We start from the raw sequence: 20,983 nt of genomic DNA on the forward strand, positions 1-20,983 counted from the left end.
CTATGCCTGAAAGAAATATTACCAATAGCAAAGTTTGGCTCAATTCGGTTATTCCTTCCTAGAGTTATCATGCCCACAATCTTGGCGAACAATTTTAAACCTTTGTGGGGGAGGTACCGGAAGGAGTGGACCGATATGGTCTATCTTCGAATTTAAACTAAGTTTGGACAAAATATCCGATCCGTTCGAGAGTTATCGTGCACTCCAACTACGACACATGGTATTATATGGGTTGTTTGCAGTTTTCGTGGTGATTTCTGAGGATATATGGACTGGCTCCTGAAAAAAATTATATCATCGTAATGGGGGTAGTGAATACAAGTGGCTGCAACAAAAATCAAAGCGATTCGAGAGCAGGCCTTAAACTGCACTTAAGCAAAATTTTGTGTGGGAGGTACCCGAAACAGTGAACCAATAGGGTCCATATTGGAACCTCATCTATGTCTGGTAGAAATGTCACGATGTGCAAAGTATGGACTAATTCGGTTACTCCCTTCAAGAGTTATCGTGCGGACAATTTTTCCGAACATTTTTGAACTTTTGTGGGGAAGGTACCTGAAATGGTAGACCGATATGGCCCATCTTCGAACTTAAATCAAATCTGGACAAAATATTTCGATACCCAAAATTTGAACCGAATCGATTGATCCGTTCGAGAGTTATCGTGCGCACCAGCCAGCCAGACAGACGGACAGACAGACGGACGGACATTGCTAGATCGACTCAAAATTGTCTGAAACGGATATCGTACAAACATACTTGGGGTCTAAAACCATTATTTCGATGAGGCACATTTTTGGCCGTATCAAAGTGTAAATACCCTCTTTAGCCTAAAGGCTGAGGGTATAAAAACCCTTTATGACACCGTGTGTTATGGTTGGAGCGCCCGATATCTCTCGAACGGATCTGCCGATTGGGTCTAAAATTTGGCCTTCGTAATATTTTGTTTAAAATTTAAGTTCGTAGATAAGCCATAGCGGTCCACTCTTTCAGGTACCTCCCCCACAAAAGTTCAAAAATTGTCGGAAAAATTGTGCGCACGATAACTTTTGATGGGAGTGACCGATTTGGTCCATACTTTACACAACCTAATATATCTACACACGCAAAAAAAACGGCCTCTCTAACATATGTCCCAAACATATTTTGCAGCAAACATATATATGTTTGCAACAGTCCCAAACATAATATATGTTTGGGTCTGCAAACAAATATATGTTTGGGTGCACACATATATATGTTTGGGTGCAAAGATTTATATGTTTGGGTGCAAAGATATTTATGTTTGGGTGCAAAGATATATATGTTTGGGTGCAAACAAAGATATGTTTGGGCGGAAACAATTTTATGTTTGGGTGCAAACATTTTATATGTTTGGGTGCAAAAAAATACAAACCCAAAAGGCACAAAAAAAAACAAACACATGCACCAGTGGGCGCTTGCTGAGAGCGAGGGAGCGTAAAATTCAATGTAAAACACTTTAAAATGTGTGCTCACTTGCTCTCAGTAAGAACTCACTGGCTATCTCTATAGTATACACACAAATGTTGTGGTTTTTTATTGGAAGGCAAAAGAACAACAAACACATATGTAGGTACATACAAAATTCCAAAGAAATACATAACACAATTTAATAAAAGAAAAACTGATTGAAATAATTTGTAAATAGTCACACTTTTAAAAAGCAAAAATATATAGAAACGTAGTTGAACGCTTCTTCTTAGTTGTGAAATAAAACAAATTGTGCTCATAGTTGAAATCATCAGCGGGGAATCGGCATCTAGAATCAAATGAATATTTAATGTAATAAATAAATATGGATATGCCATATTTCAAATATACATAAGTGTGTATGTAATTACCAATATTAAATGCGATTTCTTCCTTATCCAATAAAATAATTCCATTCAACTTTCCGATTCAATTATAAAATGTATTGGGCATTTAATTTACTAAAAAGCACAATTTATTTAAGAAAACATAAAACACTGATTTATTCACTCACTTTACCGTCTTGCCTCTACAAAGGCAACTGAAACACTGAAGAAAGAAAAAAATATAATTCATATCATTTCTTCTTTCCTTCTTGGTTAACAACAACAAAACAAGAAACACACGAATTTGACGCATACATGCCACCAAAGCACTGTTGGGTAGAAATGCTCGGCCTCATACACAAAAGTGTAAAAAATACATGAGTCTCTCGCAATTTGCCCTCCATTGCACCAAAGCCCCCTTCTTCGCTTCTACGTCTTCTATTATACAATACACACAACTCTTTATTATAAAGAACATTCCACAGCCGCGAGGGCACTGTTATTACTCTCGTTGACAAACATCCTCTCTCCACCCATGAAAAAATTTTCTAACATAAAAAATATGTTTTACCCAAACATATCGAATTGAGATATGTTACAAAATGTTGCAAACATATATCTGTTTGGACCCAAACATATTATGTTTGGATCCAAACATATATTTGTTTGCAACCGGTCCCAAACATATATTTGTTTGGATCCAAACATATTTCTAACATAAATTTTTCTGCGTGCAGATATATACCAGGTTCAAATATGGACTTTATTTTTTCACTTCTTCGGGCACCCCTCGCACAAAATTTCCGATATGTTTACTTTAAGACCTGCGCTCTAATCACTTTGATTTTTGTTGAAGCAACTTGCATTCGCTGCCTCAATTACGACAGTAAAAGTTTTATCAGGGTTTTATCAGTCCATGGTTGTTGAAAAAATAACCCGAAAGGTGTAAAAAATCCCTATGGTTCGATATGTAATGGCTGGAGAGCGCGATAACTCTCGAAATGATCAACCTGTTTGGTCCAAAATTTGGCCTTCGACAGATTTTGTTCAAGCTTAGTTTCAGTTCGAAGATGGGCAATACCGGTCCACAACTTCCGGCACTTCCCCCAATTTTTAAAAAAAGTTCACTAAAATGGCATGCACGATATCTCTTGAACGAAACAACCAATTTGAATATCCTAATATTTTGTCTAAAATGTTTTTATTATTTTTTTTATTTTTGCCTTATTAAGGCGAAGGTCATTTATAGTGATATTTAATTAATTATCTTTCGAGTTGAGCTTATTAGACCTATTATATACATTGAAAAATTAGGAGTCTACAGAAGTGCCACGCATTCAACTATCATGCTACTTTTCACGGGTGGTTAAGCCGATCTTCAGGCGTATTGAATGTTGTTTTTGTGGCAGTCGAAGGCAAAGGTTTTTTCTACAATGGCCCATATCGGTCCTCTCCTTAGTGTACCTCCCCCACAAAAGTTCAATATTTGTGTCTAAGTGCAGTTTAGGGTCTGTTCGAAGACCGTTTGGAAATGTATACCGATGCTGTTCGTTGTGGTTCTGTTTACAGCAACATTATGTTTTCCGTGGACAAGTCCATGCTTCATGTCGTACTGGCTTAAAAGTTATACGATGGCCCACTGAAATGACTAGTGATCGCGCCCACTAATCATTTCAGTGGGTCATCGTAAATATATGAAAATATATGACTCCCAAAATAAGATCCACTTCCATAATGTACTATGTCGGTCCATTCTTTTAAGTACTCCTCCGCAATCCTTTTGAACTTAAATCCGAATCCACATTTTTGTGCGTATGAACCTCCCAATATTTTAAAAACCCCTTAAATACTATTTTTGGGAATAAAGTGTTTCAAATTAAACAGGCTGAGGGCATATCTCTGTCGGCTAAGCCGACTATTACTTTTTTACTTGTTTTTTTCTGAATTGTGTGATTTTTGAGTCCATGTAATTGATTTTTGGCCACAAATATATTGTTTAATTGAAAAGTAATTAAAAAAGTCATTGCTGACAATATGGGAACATCTAAGCACTTGGTTCACGAAGAAACAGCAATAAACTTTTAAGGAATATTGGCTGTCGATAGATGAAATTGCAAACTACATATTTTTGTTTGTTATGTTGGAGATTGAATCATATGATTGCTTTAAGTCTGGAGTATTCCCCCATTGGCTTAACTTCGGCATTACTCTCTATTACAGAGAGTAATGTTAATAAAACGGGCTGTTAGACCCTGCAAAATTTACTGATCGCTACCAATATCATGTTTTCATCCCGGCGAAGGGAATTATCAATTGGCTTTTCAGTTTTTGAAATAATAATTTTCTAGTGAAAACCGAACTCTTTAAGCATCGAATGTTAATGAGAATGATGCTCACTTTTCGGCTTTCCCAAAAAAACACCAAATATATTTTTTAAATTTTCAGTATTTTTAAGAATTTATAAGAATTATTGGCACCAATTTTCAGGATTTTATAATCACAAAGTACTGATGTAAAGGCAAATAGAGGCGAACGTGGTGTGCCAATTCAACATCCTTTGTAAACTATGTATAATTTTTCATCTGAAACCGAAAAGTAAAAAGAACAATAAACATAAAACCTTTAAATTCTGCACAATGAATTTCCGCATTAGTAAATTATGATGCGCTTCAGTGAATATTACGAAAATTGATCTCTGACTGATTTTACTAGAATTACACAACAGCATGTTGATGTTCTTCTTTGGTGTGTTTTTTAAATGCATGTTAATATGTTAAATGCTTGAATGAAAACAACTGTACAGTACCGAACTGACAACAATTTTCAAAAAACTTGTCGCTCAAACTTTAAAATATTGCAAACGTTTAGATGATGATGGTCTTTGTCGTTGTTCCTGATTATGAATAGCAACAACAAAAAATCGTAGAAGTGATGCGCACTGCCTATGCGTTGAACAGCAAAAACAACAAAAAAAACATGCAAACTGGACGTAACATGTAATACAACAATTCTCTCGTAATAACTAAACGACCTTTAATGGTCCAGTGCAATTGCAACAATACGATGCAAATTACGGTAAATTTTGTTGAAACACTAGCCGAAGTAACGAAGAGTTTGCTGATAACAATGGGCAGACAGACAGACTGACAACTAGGAATAATAATAATTATACCCTCATAGAAAACCAAAACACATCCACAATACACCCATACAATTTCAGTCAAACTGCCAAATGCATAAGGGAGGGGAAGAATGAAGGGGGCATGGCACACACAAGTTTGAAGTTTCTACGTATGAAAAACGAAGCTATACGCACTGTGGTCGTAGATGAAAAATACAAGACTTTGGAAGGATTGTTCCTTGACTTATGATCTCTTTCGTTAATTTGAAGCTTATAGTTTTAAAAATTTACCCATAAGGAGTTTGTTCATTGGCGAAAACTTTTTCTTCAATGTAAAACAATTCCTAGTAAAATTTGTAAATGTTGCATCTGTATTGAAACTGAGTGTTACTTTTAAAACACTGTACTTAGTTTTGGTGTTGCAAGTGCAAAATTGTGTTAGATTACTTTGTGTTTCTTTCTAACAACAACTAAATTTGCATTTTTGTTTCTCTTCTGTTTAGTATCTATTTATGCATGCACGTATGTGTGTATCTGCTTAAAACGTAGGTATGCAAGTTTTTTTTTTTTTTTTTGCTAACTCATTTAAGTAGATTTCATTAAAACATGCATTAGCTGTTAAACTCTGACGAGATCTGTATTCGTCGACGTCGTCGTCGTCATCGTTTTGAAGTTTGCCACACATACATCATTAGTATTGATAACAGAAACCGTTAGGACCGGAAAAACAAGACACATTTACTTCGCAAAACACCGAAGGCAAGCACAGAAGATATTGAATCATCATTAATTAGCTCATATTAAGGTGAATTCTTTCACAGCAGCACATACTTTGGTATTGTTCTACAAAAACGTGAAAAAAAGTGCTGACAGCAATCAGCCGCCAGTCAGTCAGTCGCTCACTACCAACCTGTCAGAGGTAGAGAGTGAGTGGTATTATGAAACATCAAATAAAATCATCGATGCAAAACGTATCGCAGCCATATATTTTATTTAAGCAACAAGCTTGTATTGAAGTTTTAAAATTAAAAGTGCAAAAAATATAAACAAACATACACACGTACCATATAAAATAGAGTCGTTGATATGGGCCAGCCAAATACTTTCAATATCAAAAATGAAAAACTTACAAACATACACAATGTATGTATGTATGCCCGAATTTGTTTAATGTTAACTCTTTATTTTACATTTTGATGCCCTTCGCATTCAATCACTTTTGAATTTATAATAGTTTTAAGCTTAGCATACTTTTAGGCTGTTGTAAATTTTGTAACCATTTTCTTACACCCAAAAAAATGCTAATCCACCGAATTTATTTTTGTTTTTATTTTCTTCCTCTTTGTGCTCTTCGACTCTCCATTTACCGTGTGTGTGCGTTATTTAAAATAACTTAATGGCTACAGAAGAATGGATAACAAAACGAAAAACCGAACTTACCACAACACGTCAAATTGAAACCCATGTCAAACGTTCAATACGTTTCGAAGATGGCAAAGTTATTGAGGATTCTGGTCCCATTGTATCGACAAATACCACAGAGGATACGGATAAGCAAGAAACTGAAACAACAGAGGTAAGACAAATAAATATGTATGTGTATATATGCAACTAAGTATGTAAATAAATCTAAAAATACAACAAAGCATATATAAACAATAGACAGTAACCTGCCAATTAATTATGACAAATAAGTTATGGTAGCTCTCATATATTTTTTTGGATGGATCATTCCAACCTGTCAGATTCAGTTCGGATTTTATGGCCTCATCTAAACCAGGCTAAATCTATACTTTTTTGCATTTATCAGGCCTTTATCTTAGAAACGAATAGGAATTTGGCCTTGCTGTCTTTAGCAATATTGTAGCCCTAAACTATTAGAACTTATCTTTTGAAAAAACCACATAAGAAAAACTGCATCTATGGCATCAAAATCTATAAAATATAGAAAATTTTACATAATTGCTGAAATTCTGGTCAGTATCGGCTAACCTATTAGGAGTTGAACAAAGTAATCTATTGCAAAAATCTTCCAAATAAAGTTCACAACAATTCTTTAGAACATTGTGAAACTCTAAAATACTTACTTCATGTTGTTTCAGCGGTATTTTGCATCATATCTTTTACAACACGTATTTCAAACACAGTTCACACCAACAGTTTATTCTCGCATTTCGGATTTCACTACATTTTTGACATTTTTATTAAATCGTCGTTGAAAAATGTACTGAAAACAACGGCATAGAGACATTGTCGTTTGGGTCTGTACTTTCAAAAAATCCTCAGTTCGAATTGTTTGCACAAGATCACCTTAAAAATGCTGCACAGTGAAATCAAAATCCACACGGCACTGATACTACTTGCTCAAATGTATTAATCCGAGCATATGAAAGAGAGAAAGAGAGAAATTCTTCGAAAGACCCACAGGTCAAACTGACTGTAAACAAAGGTCTTGTATATCTGCCGTGTACGTCTGCTAAACAAGAAAGAGGTGGGATGAGTAGAAACCCTATCGTATATGACCGGCAGCGGAACACTGATAATTTGTATCCATCATTGCTTAGTACTCAATCGAACTATGAAGATGAACTCCAAACTGATAACATCATTAAAAGCCCATCGAGATAAAGTCCACTAGACTCGACCTGACTCTTCTAAGCTACAAATATAAGCATTCGGCGATTCTATCTTTGCAATAACTTCGAAAAATCTTTTGGATAATCTACCTATGTGGAGAATATCAATGTGACATGGATGAGGATTAAATGGATTAGATTAGACTGAATGATAAAGGATCATATGAATTTAAGTCTTCTGAATGCTCAAGGAAAGGTTAGATTAGGGGATGTGTAGCCACTAGTGTGACTACGCCACTCACAGACCATCCGGTCCATTATGATCCAAAAGAAATATAAGAATTAAGGATTGCTCAAGGGAAAGCGTTGGAAATTTAGCGAAAAAATGCACTTCGGAGATTGTCATTTGTAGCACCACAGGGTGCTGAAACGTTGAAAAGCTTATTTCGAGTTCGAGTTCGTAGGAAGAAACCGTCTGTTATGGTGATGACAAATCCAGTGGACCATAAACGAGGAAGACGCGTTTTCTTTTAGGGTGTCCCGTGACGGATCAAAGGTGCAATTTTATTGAGTTCGCTTAGGTCACGAAGACATTTCATAACCTTGCCGGAAATTTTAATTTAAACTCGAAAATAATAATCGTTAAGGTCTGACAATCCTATAAATTTAACCACGGTATAGCTATTGTATACGTCCAATAACTACGAAATTCTTGAGAATCTAATAACAAACAAGTAAAAAAGTATCAGTCGGCTTTGCCGACAGAGATATACCCTCAGCCTGTGTATATTGAAACAATTTTTTTTTCCAAAAAACGCATGTATTTAGGGAGTTTTAAGAATTTTGGGCTTTTGAACTGACAAAAATGTTGATTAGGATTTAATATCAAAAGTTTTGCGGAGGAGATACTAAAAAGAATGGATCTCCAGCCACTACATATGGTACCATAGGGGTTTTTTTAGAACTTCAGGGATGTTTGCTCAAGAAGTATGAACTTGCCCCTGAAACAACTTTTACCATCGCAATTGAGGTAGCAATGCAAGTTGCTTCAACAAAAATCAAAGCTATTCGAAAGCAGGTCTTAAAGTGAACATGTATCCGAAATTTTGAGTGGGAGGTACCGGTTGGAGTGGACAAATATAGTCCATATTTGAACCTGATCTATATCTGGTAGATATATTAGGATGTGTAAAGTATGGACCAATTCGGCCACTCTCTTCAAGAGTTATCGTACGCACAATTTTTCCGAACATTTTTGAACTTTTGTGAGGGAGGTACCTGAAGGAGTGGACCGATATGGCTTTTCATCGAACTTAAACTATGTTTGGACAAAATATTACTAAGGCCAAACTTTGGACCGAATCGGCAGACCTGTTCGAGAGTTTTTTTGCCCTCCAACCTCCTCACACGGTGTCATAGGGGTTTTTTGCAACTTTCAGGCTATTTTCTCAGGAAGTATGGACTTGCCCCTGATGAAACTTATACCGTCGCATGGAGGGCAGTGAATACAAGTTGCTAAAGCAAAAATCAAAGCGATTCGAGAGATGTTCCTAAACTGAACTTTTCCAAAATTTTGTGTGGGAGGTACCCGACGGAGTGGACCGATTGAGTCCATATTAAAACCTGATCTAAGTCTGGTACACGCTCCACGATGGGCAAAGTATGGACCAAATCGGTTACACCCTTCAAGAGTTATCGTGCGTACAAATTTTCCGAACATTTTCGAACTTTTGTGGGGGAGGTACCGGAAGGAGTGGACCGATATAGCTCATCTTCGAACTTAAACTAAGTTTGGACAAAATATTACGAAAGCCAAAATTTGAAGCGAATCGGTTCATCCCTTCGAGAGTTATCGTGCGCTCCAGCCAGCCAGACAGGCAGACAGACAGACGGACGGACATTGCTCAATCGACTCCAAATTGTCTGAAACTCATTTCGTCCAAACATACTTGGGGTCTAAAACCATTATTTCGATGAGGCACATTTTGCCCGTATGAAAGTGTATATACCCTTCATAGCCTAAAGGCTGAGGGTATAAAAAGTTACCATTTATTATCTCGATACTACCATGACAACCGTTACATCAGGAGTACATCAGTAGTGGGATTCTCTGACTCATTTTTTGCTTACCGGTAATTAACGAAATTTGTTGAAGTTGGCAAACAAAATAAAGTTGTCGATTAGTCCAACCGATAGCAACAGTAGTTTTTTTTTACAGATTTTTGTTGGTATAGCACACTTTAGGAATTAGCCTAAAATTGAAAAAAGTTCCGACAGAAGATTTGTTTGTGAATACCACCCGTTGTCGATATACGACCGTAGTGTAGTGGTGTACACACCCGCCTTACACTCAGAAAGTCTGGTTTCGGTTCCCAGAACAGACAACATCAAATTTTCAATGGCGGCAAAATATCCCTGAGATTTAATGTTGGGCGAAATTTCCTGAGTATTTCAGTCATGTATAACATTTCTACAAGCGGTGTCGTAAGACATGCCTTTCGAACTCGGCGATAAACAGTAGGTGCCATTTCACAGAGCGAATATGCACTCGTTGATATGAGAGAAGTTTCCACTGTCCCTTCTGGGATGTTGTGGAACAGTATTATACGACCGAAGCTGACTTTGGACCCCAGACCCCCAAAAACTAAATTTATTCCTACACATTTTTCTTCATATTTGGTATATCCCAGTCCAATCTCCACATTTAACTCAAAGATCTCAAAGTGTGATAATAACACCTTTAGAATGTCCATACTTGTATAATTGTCTGTCATATTATATCGCCGACAACTGTCTTCACTCTAAGTTAAGTTATAAATAAGTACAAGCACAAGCGATACTTTACATAATATTTATACAATAACAATAATTACAATAACAAAAACAACAATTACCATTGCAGAAACATGATTTGGGCCTGCCTGTAACCAGCCTAAATGGTGGTGGTGGTGGGGCAGATGGCAAAACGAAAGGTGCTCTACCACCTGGTAACGATGGATCAAATGGAGAACTGGCTGAATTGGCGGGTAGCGGTGGGACATTGGTTAAATCTATGGTACCTAGACCGGCTGATGGTCTGGTTAGAGAGATCAATGACAAGCGTGTAGTGTCTCATGAAGAAACAAAAAATTACATAGAAGTCGAAGATGTACAACATCGTGGTGATTTTAGCGATGAGGTAAGTTGGTTCTTGGTCTTAATGTCTTCTTCATCTATCGTCGTCTATGCTAGGATTCTTAATTGTTTGTAATCTAAGATGAGAAACAATTGTGCATCACACAAATTTAAGATAGTCTAATAAAAAGAAATAGTTCTCCCCGAAAGTGCTCCCATTCTCCCTCTCGATCTCTGTTCCATTTCTGGATTGCTGCTGCTGCAATTATCTTCTAAACGATCATAAAAAGCCTCTAACAACAAGTTGTGTTATTAAATGTTGTTCACTACCGACTGACTGCCAAACTGGCTGGCTGCAGCACATAGATTCGAATTCCGATTCTGCGGTAAGCTAAGGCAAAAATCTACTTCGGCAAAACAAGAAACCACAACAACCAGCTGAAGCTGAAGTAACGCAGTCTGCAGTCGCGCGCAGCACTGGCCGCAGCAGTTCCAGATACAGAATTCAAACGAGGCGGCAACATATTTTTATCGGCTCCATGCTCAGTCTGTGAGTGGAGTACAAGCCATTAAGACGTCGTTGTGGAGAAATAGTTTTCGAAATAGAAATAAACCGAAAGAAACACCAGACAACGGGTTCGGTACGCGTACATATTCTTCTCAGCTATCTTGCCAGCTTAGTGTATTGGCAAGCGATAAATTCGATTCGTTTGTTAATCGATACAGTGTTTGTTTTAATTAAAAATATCACAAGAAAGAAAACAAAAGAAACAGAAGCAAAAGTTATACAAAAGAAAAGAAAAAAAACACCAACAACCACATAAAATATTCAAAAGAAGTATTTAATCCATAATAACAACAAATCGAATCATGGATTGCCTTAAATAAACCATTCTGCGTGTGTGTCGGTGTGCCTAATCCAATTTCCAGAAAACGAATTACCAAAAATTAATCACTCCCAAGTAAGCTCAAGTTTTAAAGAAAACAACAACAGCAAAGTAAACTTCAATTAAAAATTACATTCTAGTCAAGTCATCTCCCGTTTCATAACGTTGACCTTTGTGAAGATGTTGTTGAAGTTGTTGGTTGCCTCTTAGATCAGATCACAACAGTCAGTGGTGATGTACAAACCTTCTTTTGTTTAATGTATGCTGCTGTGTAGTTTAAAGTGTGTGTGTGTGAGTGTGTTTGTGCGAGTGTTTCTGCTTGAGTTTGAGAGTCACTTTCAAACATGCCAATGAAATGAAAGAAGAAGAATATTTAACAAAGAGCAGCAGCAGCAACAACAGCAAGTAGCAGACATTTAGACCAGAAACATAGGCTGGCTGGCAGGCAGTATCCAGCAACTAGAAAGGAGAGAAATATGGCCAGCAACGTTAAATGTTAAAACAAAAGACTTAAGAAACAAACCTTAAAGCAACACAGCCGACATTTAATCGTTTCGTTTGTTTTCCGCAGGCAATGCCAGCCACAACAAGCGCTAGCCAGCCAAAACCACCTACCGCCCACTTACCTTCTTGAATTAACAAACAACAAAAAATAACAGCAACAACAACAAAGCCTTTCTATAAAAAACCGTTTGTAAGCAACAAATTAATTCCAAACAAAAAAATAAATTGGATTAAAGACAACAATGTTGTCTGACTGTCTGTGCACAGAAGTTGTCAATTGCCAAAGAACAAAGAATTGGATTTTTTCAACAATGTAGACATCCAGTGATTTAATCATATAGGCTCTACACACCAAGGTGTTCGGTCACACTCCACTGAATTTGAAATAGAATTTACAAACAGGGAAAAGTAAATCATGTATTTTTGTAACTTTTAAGCGTCGTGTAAAATGCAAAGTGGTTCAACTAACAAAAACAGAATTTTGTAATATTTTAATAAAAATTTGTTTGGGAAAATGATCACCGACCGCACAACAACGAAATAAAAAGCAAAATTCACTCGTATACCCTTCAAATATTTCATGAGTTTTAAATTACACAGAGATTTGCGATATACCGGTTTAAATTGATATAAATATGAAGTTATATATAGAAATATTATCATTCATGTGTAAATTGAATTATTTTCATTCGAGGTCATAAACACCGGAATAACAACATTTCTCTACAAGATCGCACGTCTTCAATTAGGGAAGTTTGAAGATTCTAATTTCACAGAGGAAAAAAACAAACAACATATGGTCAATAAATTCCAGATTTGAAGAAAAACTACAAAAAATCGTTCGAATCGAGGTTTTTGTATTCGCCTCTAAACTACTTAAAATCCTTCAATAACATTATTCACGGTGCGTCTTAAGTAACTTTAAATGAAAGGTGCTTACACCCGGAAAGTTTTTGCGGATTCTGATACTACAGTTTCCATAGATGAGAAAAATCAAAAAACGAAAAAATCGCCGAAGGGATTTTCAAATAAATCGCGGTAAAAGTTCACATTTTTAGAGTTTTTTAGGTTTACACGATTTTGCTTGGAAACCGCGAGTCGTATCGTAATAGGTCAAAAGAAAATGTTGTAGCAGTGAAAATTCTCTACAAGATTGACCTTTATGACTTTTTCCTAGGATTTACCATTTTTGAGATATTGAAGTTAAAATTGGGACAATGCCCAGACTGTATAGCCTCCTTATAAAACAATGTCATGCACGGTGCGCCTTAATTAACTTTAACCGAAAACCGCTTACATCTGGAACGATTTTGCGGATTCCGAAACAGCAATGTTCATAGATGAAAACAAGAAAAAATCGCTGGATGAATTTTTAAATAAATCACGGTCAAAGTTCACATATTTAGGGTTATTTAGGTTTTCAGGATTTTGCATGGAAACAGCAAGTCCTATCAAAATGGGACTAAAGAAGATGTTGTAGAGTATTTTCACTGCTACAACATTCTCCTTAGTTCGATTTCGATACGGCTTGCCGTTTCCAAGCAAAATCCTGAAAACCTAAAATAAAGCTAAAAATTTGAAAATCCACCCGGCGATTTTTTTTTTTTGTTTTTCGTTCTTTCTCATCTATGAACATTGTAGTTTCAGAATCCGCAAAAACTTCCCAGGTGGAAGCATGTTTCATTTAAAGTTAATTAAGGCGCACCGTGTACTATTACGTATTGATCGTCTGATGGATACGGTTTGTCCATGATGTCTGTGGTGTAGATTTCTATCTAGTTGAGACTAAGGTTGGAAGTAGATTCAATGAAATTCCGCTAACTGTATGTTAGCCGAATTTGTTGCATCCTTCAAAACTTTTATTGGGACCCAAAACTTTTGAAATAAGAACTTTTTGTATACCCTCCACCATGAAATTTTCTGAACATACATGAACCGCGGATACCCCAAATGCCCAAATAAGGTTAGAAAATGTATCTGAAAATATCATCAAACTGGCGGCACCTTTATATGGGGCTATACTAAAATATGGACCTATGATGACAATTTGTAATGGAGAAGTTTTGTGACCACTGGAAACTTCAAATATTGAATTGTAGATTGTCAAAATACCTAGAACGAGGAGGTACCCATATATGGGGGCCATACCGAAACTTGGACCTATGTTGACAATTTTTGGTGGATAGATGTTGTAACCACTGGGAAACTCAAATGTCAAATTACAGATAATACGGGAAGTACCCAGAGTTATCGAAAATCGGGAAGCACCGTTACTGGAGGCTACACCAAAACATGGACCTATGTTAACAATGTTTGGTGGAAAATTTTGTGACCACTGGGAACCTCAAACGTGAAGCTACAGGAAATTCGGTCAAAACATGTTGTTTAAATATTCAAAATACCGAATATCGGTAGGTACGGTTATATGGGGGCTATACCAAAACGGGGGCGGAAATAACCCATCATTGAACTTGACCTGCCTATGGAAAAAAGTTACTCGTGTGCAAAAATATAGCGTTCTAGCTCAATTATTGTGGATTTTAGAGTGATTGCAACAAACGACTCAGAATTTTATCCTGATCAAGAATATGTTATTTATATTATTTCAATGCGCTACAAACGGAACAAACAAACTTAATATATGGTCCGTACCATGATGGAGGGTATAACAAGTCAACAAACTTCACGATGTTGTTGTGAAAGAGTTGACCTTTTCCAACGCCTTATGTCAACGGCGACTATATACCAATTTCAGCCATTTCGGTGGGATAATAAGACGGAAACCTTTAAAACCTGCCAAAATCGGAAGGTACCATTCTATGGGGGCTATATCAGAACGTTAACCTGTACTGACCGTTCTCCACGATAATGTTATATTCCCAACAAAGACTATATACCAACTTTTTGCGATTTCGGTAGGATAATGCGGCTTAAACCTTATAAATAACGAAAATCGGGTGATATCGTTATATGGGGACCATATCAGCATATCATATCGTTTTATAGCCGCAAATTTTAGCCATTTCGATTAACCTTACAAATACCAAAAATCGGAAGTTACCATTCAGGAGGCAGCAGGACAGATACAGCCCGTTTTCTTTACCAAACATCCTAGGAGTAACATAAGCTTTTATACCATATTATAAAGCTCTTTAGATTCTTAAATATTGCGATCGTATCTTGCGCGGTGGACGGACGGATAGGTGGACATCGGTATATTGACTAAGAATTTAATGCGGGTCAAGAATATATGTACTTTATAGGTTCTCTGGCGAATATTTTGATCTGTTACAAACGGAGTAACAAAATTCATATGCCTCCATCTTATGGAGTAGGGTATAAAATTATTATCTTCGATCTTGGTCAAGTTTGGACCATAATGGTAAAAATCCACCATAATGGTCCAATCTTGACCAACCAACAGTTTTCGGACCCTTATTTCAGGAAGTAAGATCTTATTCAAGAAAACAATGATGCCAAATTATTAAGATCCACAAGAAATAATTACAGTATAATTGAACCGGAAGCGTTGTTATAGTTACAACGTACTGAGGATGGATTGCACCAGAAGTGGAGGTGGGGGATTATCTTTTCCCGTACATGTAATGTATGAGGGTAGCAGTGAGGTGTGGAACTGCCGACGTAGAGTTGCTGAACGCTCATCATGAGTTGTGGGATTCGGTCCTCGGAAACGACCCCTGTATGGGTAAATGAGGACACCCCTGTATGGGTAAATGAGGACGCCCCTACCCGAATTAGCGGAGAGTGTCACAATTCGCCAGACATAACCATCGTGTCCACTGGTCTAACAAATGACGTCACCTGGCAACCCGTCGTTTCTCTTCGATCAGACCATCTCCCCATAATTGTCTCCATCAGCAGACCGCTCTATTTTATCACCCCTGAATGTCGTATATTCACCAATCATGGGAATCACCGTTTCAGAGATCTGCCCTTCTGATGTTCCGGTAGCAAAAAGAACGTTTCGAGACATCATCACTCCTTCAGCCGCTCGCCATATACCTGCTGGTCGAATACACAAAGTGAGGCCGGATTTTCCGGCAGAGGCGACGGAATTAGCAAATGACCGTGATGAACTTCGTCGTGCCAACCCCAGTGGCCCCAAATTCAGGGAACTGACACTGGAAATTAACAGGTCGGTGAGCATAACGGAAGAAGAGGTTAAATCGTCTGAAGAGTTGCTACATTGGGCCGGAACAAGTGAATTTTGGGCAACGGCGAAGTCCCTCTCGAACTCCGGAAATAAGAAAGATAGACCCTCAACCACGTTTGGAGACGTTACGCTGACTGACCTAAAGAAGTGACAGGGAGAAGAGTACTACGTCGCATTAGAAATCTTCCTGCCGAGAATGAACCACCACAATTTACAATGGATGATGTTGCGAGTGTCATCAGAAGCCCTAAATCATCCAAAGCGTTGGACCCTGCTAGAATCCAATGGTAATGCTGAAACAGCTGGATGAACTAAAGTTGTCAACTTTCGAAGTCTGGAAAATGGACAGGGTCCCGATACTAAAGCCAGGCAAAGATACCTGTAGTGGAATTCTCCAATTCATTTTTTGAGTTACCGATAAATGTCGATAAAATTAAAAAATTAAATTAATAAAAATTATGACTGAAAATTTCAAATAAAAGTTTACAACGCTGTTGCTATCGGTAGAACTTTATGACTACTTTCTTTTTGTCGCTAACTTACCGAAAAATATCGTTAATTACCGAATTTATACGCATATTAATTTTACCTATTCTCAAAAAACTCAAAAAATGTATTAGATAGTCGCACCACAGCAAAGGTGAATCGTACAGTCCGAGTTCGCTTTTGTCGCAAGTAGCAAACACCCTTGAGGAGCTCTAATTCTCCCAGCGTTATAAAAAGCTATCCAGTTGCCAATTATCACAGGGGTTCCGTAAGGAACACAGTACGACAAGAGCGCTGCATGCCACATGTTAGTCGAGGACTCATCCAGTGATGGTGGCGCTTGACTTATCAAAAGCTTTAATAATGTCAAACACTCTACGATGTTTGAGAACATCAGCCTACCACCTTCCGCCCAAGTTTAAAACCTCGGATAATCAATTATATGTGTGTTGACGCCTGTGGTACGTGAAATTCGGGAGCAACATGTCAAAGTCCCTAAGAGTGAAACAAGGAATTTTCCAAGGTGGAGTGATATCTCCGGAACTATTTAACCTCTACCTCTCCTATAATCCACCACATTGAAATCATAACATATGCCGACGATTGTACTATCTTGGCATCAGTTGCATTCCCCGATGTCATTTATGAAAGGCTAAACTCCTACTTACCTTCCTACTGATCTTACCACCTTTTTCCACGCGAGGAATACGCAAATATCCGCCACTAAATTTACGGCCACTCTGTTCACCACATGGACTGCAAAGATGAGCACTTAGTTGAATGTCATGGTCGATGGTAGCAGAATTCCGACCACCAACCAATGAGGTCTTCGTACAACATCCCCCCCTATCGCAGCTAAGGAGCGTCAGCTGCCACGACAAACTACACTATTTTCACATGAAATTCGAATAATTTCAGTTGTAATTCGAAAATTTTCACTTGTAATATGAGAATTCCGAATAATTTCATTTATAATTTCTTTTTTTCATGTAATTGGAATTATTTCATTTGTAATTCGAAATTTTCCATTCGTAATTACATGAAATAACAAATGAAAAACATCGATTTGAAAGTAGAAAAATTCAAACTACAAATGCAAAAATTCGAATTACACTTGTAATGAAAAAATGCCAAGATGCCAAGTTGGTGGTTTTCCCGCTAATTCCGGTGATTTTTATACCCTCAGCATTTATGCTTACGAGGGTAAATACACTTTCATACGGGCAAAATGTGCCTCATCGAAATAATGGTTTTAGACCCCAAGTATGTTTGGACGAAATGTGTTTCAGACAATTTGGAGTTGATTGAGCCATGTCCGTCTGTCTGGCTGGTGCACACGATAACTCTCGAGCGGCTTAACCGATTCGGTCCAACATTTAGATTTCGTAATATCTTGTCCAAACTTAGTTTAAGTTCGAAGTTGGGTTATATCGGTTCACTCCTTCCGGTACCTCCCCCACAAAAGCTCAAAAATGTTCGGAAAATTTTTGCGCACTATAGCTCTTGATGGGAGTGACCAATTTGGTCCATACTTTACTCATCCTAATATATCAACCAGATATAGATCAGGTTCGAATATGGACTATATTTGTCCACGCCTTCGGGTACCTCCCACACAAAATTTTGGATAAATTCACTTTAAGACCTGCTCTCGAATCACTTTGATTTTTGTCAAAGCAACTTGCATTCGCTGCCTCTATTACGACAGTAAAAGTTTTTTTCGGGGGCAAGTCCACACCTCTTGAGAAAACAGCCCGAAAGTTGTAAAAACCCCTATGGCACCACATGTAGTGGCTGGAGAGTTCGAACCGAATACTGCGTTCGTCCACACATTGGATATTAAAATATTTCTTCGAATATTAGATGAAATTCGAAGGTGGTGCTTATAGGTCCACTTTTTCCGGTACCTCCCCACAAAAGTTCGAAAAAATTTGCTACAATGGTACGCGCGATTTCTCATAGACGTAGCAACCGATTTAGTCCAAACTTTGGATCTCTAAATATTGCCGAAACTTAGTTAATGTTCAAATTTGGGCCCTATCTGTCGACCCCTTGTGGTACCACCCACACAAATGTTCAACATTTTTGTGTGGGTAAGGGTCTGTTCAAGGATCCTTTGGACATTTTTACCTAAGGTTTTCCTAGTGGCCATGTTTACATCGATATTATGTTTTTCGTAGGTTAGTGTGATAAAGAAGCCCATCTATCGTATCGCAAATTTTTGAGCTTTAATCCTATCCATACTTTTGTCGGTTCATATGCCCAAAATTTTGAAAACCCCCTAAATACATACGTTTTTTTTTTTTTTTTTGGTACAAATTATTTCAATCCACACAGGCTGAGGGTATATCTCTGACGGCAAAACCGACTGATACTTTTTTACTTGTTTTGGCAAACTTTTCACTTTTATGCTTCGACATTAAAATAAATGCCGTTAAATGTGTTGTTTTTGTAGACCGAATTACAATTTTAAAGTATCAATTTATTCAATCAGCTGGACTGATTGAAGTACCTTCTAAATACGCCTTGTACGGTACCCTAAGAACGGTATCTACTAATTTCAGGTATTGCGATTGAATGCATAAAAAACTCGATCTGGTCGAACTTAAAACCCCTATACACTTATTGGCAGTAAAAAATTAATCATTCATTCACCATTTGTTAGTACTAAATGTGAGCAAATACTTATGCTCCCATAAGAACACTGACGAATTGAAGTGTGCCTGGAATACATAATGAACCCCAACACTGCTTTATTCCGATACTAATCTGGTATTTATTCAGTTGTTTTGAGAATGAAAGTAAGTAGGTCATAAGAAGCCATAACCATCTGTATATGCAGGTGGTCGTTAGTCGACGTGTACATATATAGTATATTATTTTCCTTGCAGAATTTTTCTCCATAAAATACTTTTTTCTTTTCCTATAAAATTAGTGAAACAAGTAAAATTTTTCAAAATTAAAAGTTACAAAATGTCATTATCATACCACACAAACAACCACAAACGATCCGCAATCTCATTTGCTTTCAGTTTCTGTAGTTATCGGCGAATTGATAATTTTTTATCAAAATTGTTATTCTACATTTCTCCACCGTTTCGAAGAAATATTTATAGATATCATTTTTTTAATATTTAAAAAAAATCTTCGGAGCTCCTACTTTCAAACTCATTTGAGCACAAATTGTTTTTGTCGTCTGAAGGTATCCGCGGCTAACACATTTGTTACTTATTCACCTTAGCACATTTTGCTTTCAAACCTACAATACACAGCCAGTAAGACATGAACGCACTAAGCCACAACACAATCAGCTGGCTGGATCAAAGCCATATAAAGAAATATGTACGGAAATTATTTGAAGGTCAAACAATGGCCAGCCCAAAAAATTGGCTTTTTTAGTGAATCACTCAATGTGTTCGATCGATACAGGGCTAAGAATGTTTCAGTGATTTTTTAAAGGTGGCTATATCTGTTCCGAACCAGCTGCAGCAGCAAACAACCAGCCCTAAATAATTAAAGCAAAAGAAAAAATCTTGTTCCACAACCATATAAGCGGAGATTTAAGTTGCGGTGGCTGGTTGGGTAATGGGTGATGTTTAGTGAGTGCTTTTAGCCTGAGGTGAAACAGGCGTTTAATAAACACAAAAACCTGTTTAATACCAAGTAAAAGAAACAGCAGCAGAAGAAGATGAAAAGAAGGTAAAAATAAACAAATTGAAGAAATTGAAAAAGGCTGCTGCTGCTGCTCAGCTAACGTCAGCATTGACGTTTATTGTGTGCAGAAAATCCTGCTATTAAATTGTTGCTGCTATGTTCGGCTAACTTATGGTTTTTTCGGTTTGTTGTACGTGTCTAGTACATTTGTAATATAAGTAGTGTTGCTGTGAGTGAGGGTATGTGTGTGCATGAAAACAGAATTCTTAAACTGGCCAAATGTTTGTATGATCTACAAGACCATGGAAGAAAATACACAACACACAACAAACCCCCAACCCACTCCATACAGCAAACATCCATCGATATGAACGAACGAAAACTATTGAACAAAAAAAATTTAAAGTTTGTCTGTCTGTCTGTCCGTCTCTCCGTATTTCGGTGTCTGTGCTTTGCATGCAAAATGTTGTCTTTTTATGGACAAGATTTATTAAAATCCAACCAACGAATGTTCCACCAATGTACCAGCACCAACAACAACAGCAACAGGTCAACCCAGCAGAAGGCAACAAACGGCACTCGGCTACTATGCAGAGACAAATATGCTGTCCCCACACACAAACAATCACTGGAGGGGCAGCTCAATGGTG

General features: G+C 37.3%; 1 protein-coding gene across 7 annotated transcripts in view; it reads left to right on the top strand.

The window, feature by feature from the left end:
- chas (chascon) overlaps positions 1-20,983 on the top strand; it is an 88,254-nt gene that overhangs the window by 49,986 nt on the left and 17,285 nt on the right. For all 7 annotated transcript variants that reach the window (XM_073978101.1, XM_073978100.1, XM_073978094.1 and 4 more), the window contains 2 exons: positions 6,345-6,514; positions 10,417-10,692. In XM_073978101.1, coding sequence (XP_073834202.1) covers positions 6,345-6,514; positions 10,417-10,692 — 446 coding nt within the window. The remainder of the gene's footprint in view (positions 1-6,344; positions 6,515-10,416; positions 10,693-20,983) is intronic.

Source organism: Musca autumnalis, unplaced genomic scaffold (assembly GCF_047663935.1).
Source record: "Musca autumnalis isolate F117 unplaced genomic scaffold, ASM4766393v1 scaffold_3, whole genome shotgun sequence".
In the NCBI taxonomy this organism is placed as follows: domain Eukaryota; kingdom Metazoa; phylum Arthropoda; class Insecta; order Diptera; family Muscidae; genus Musca; species Musca autumnalis.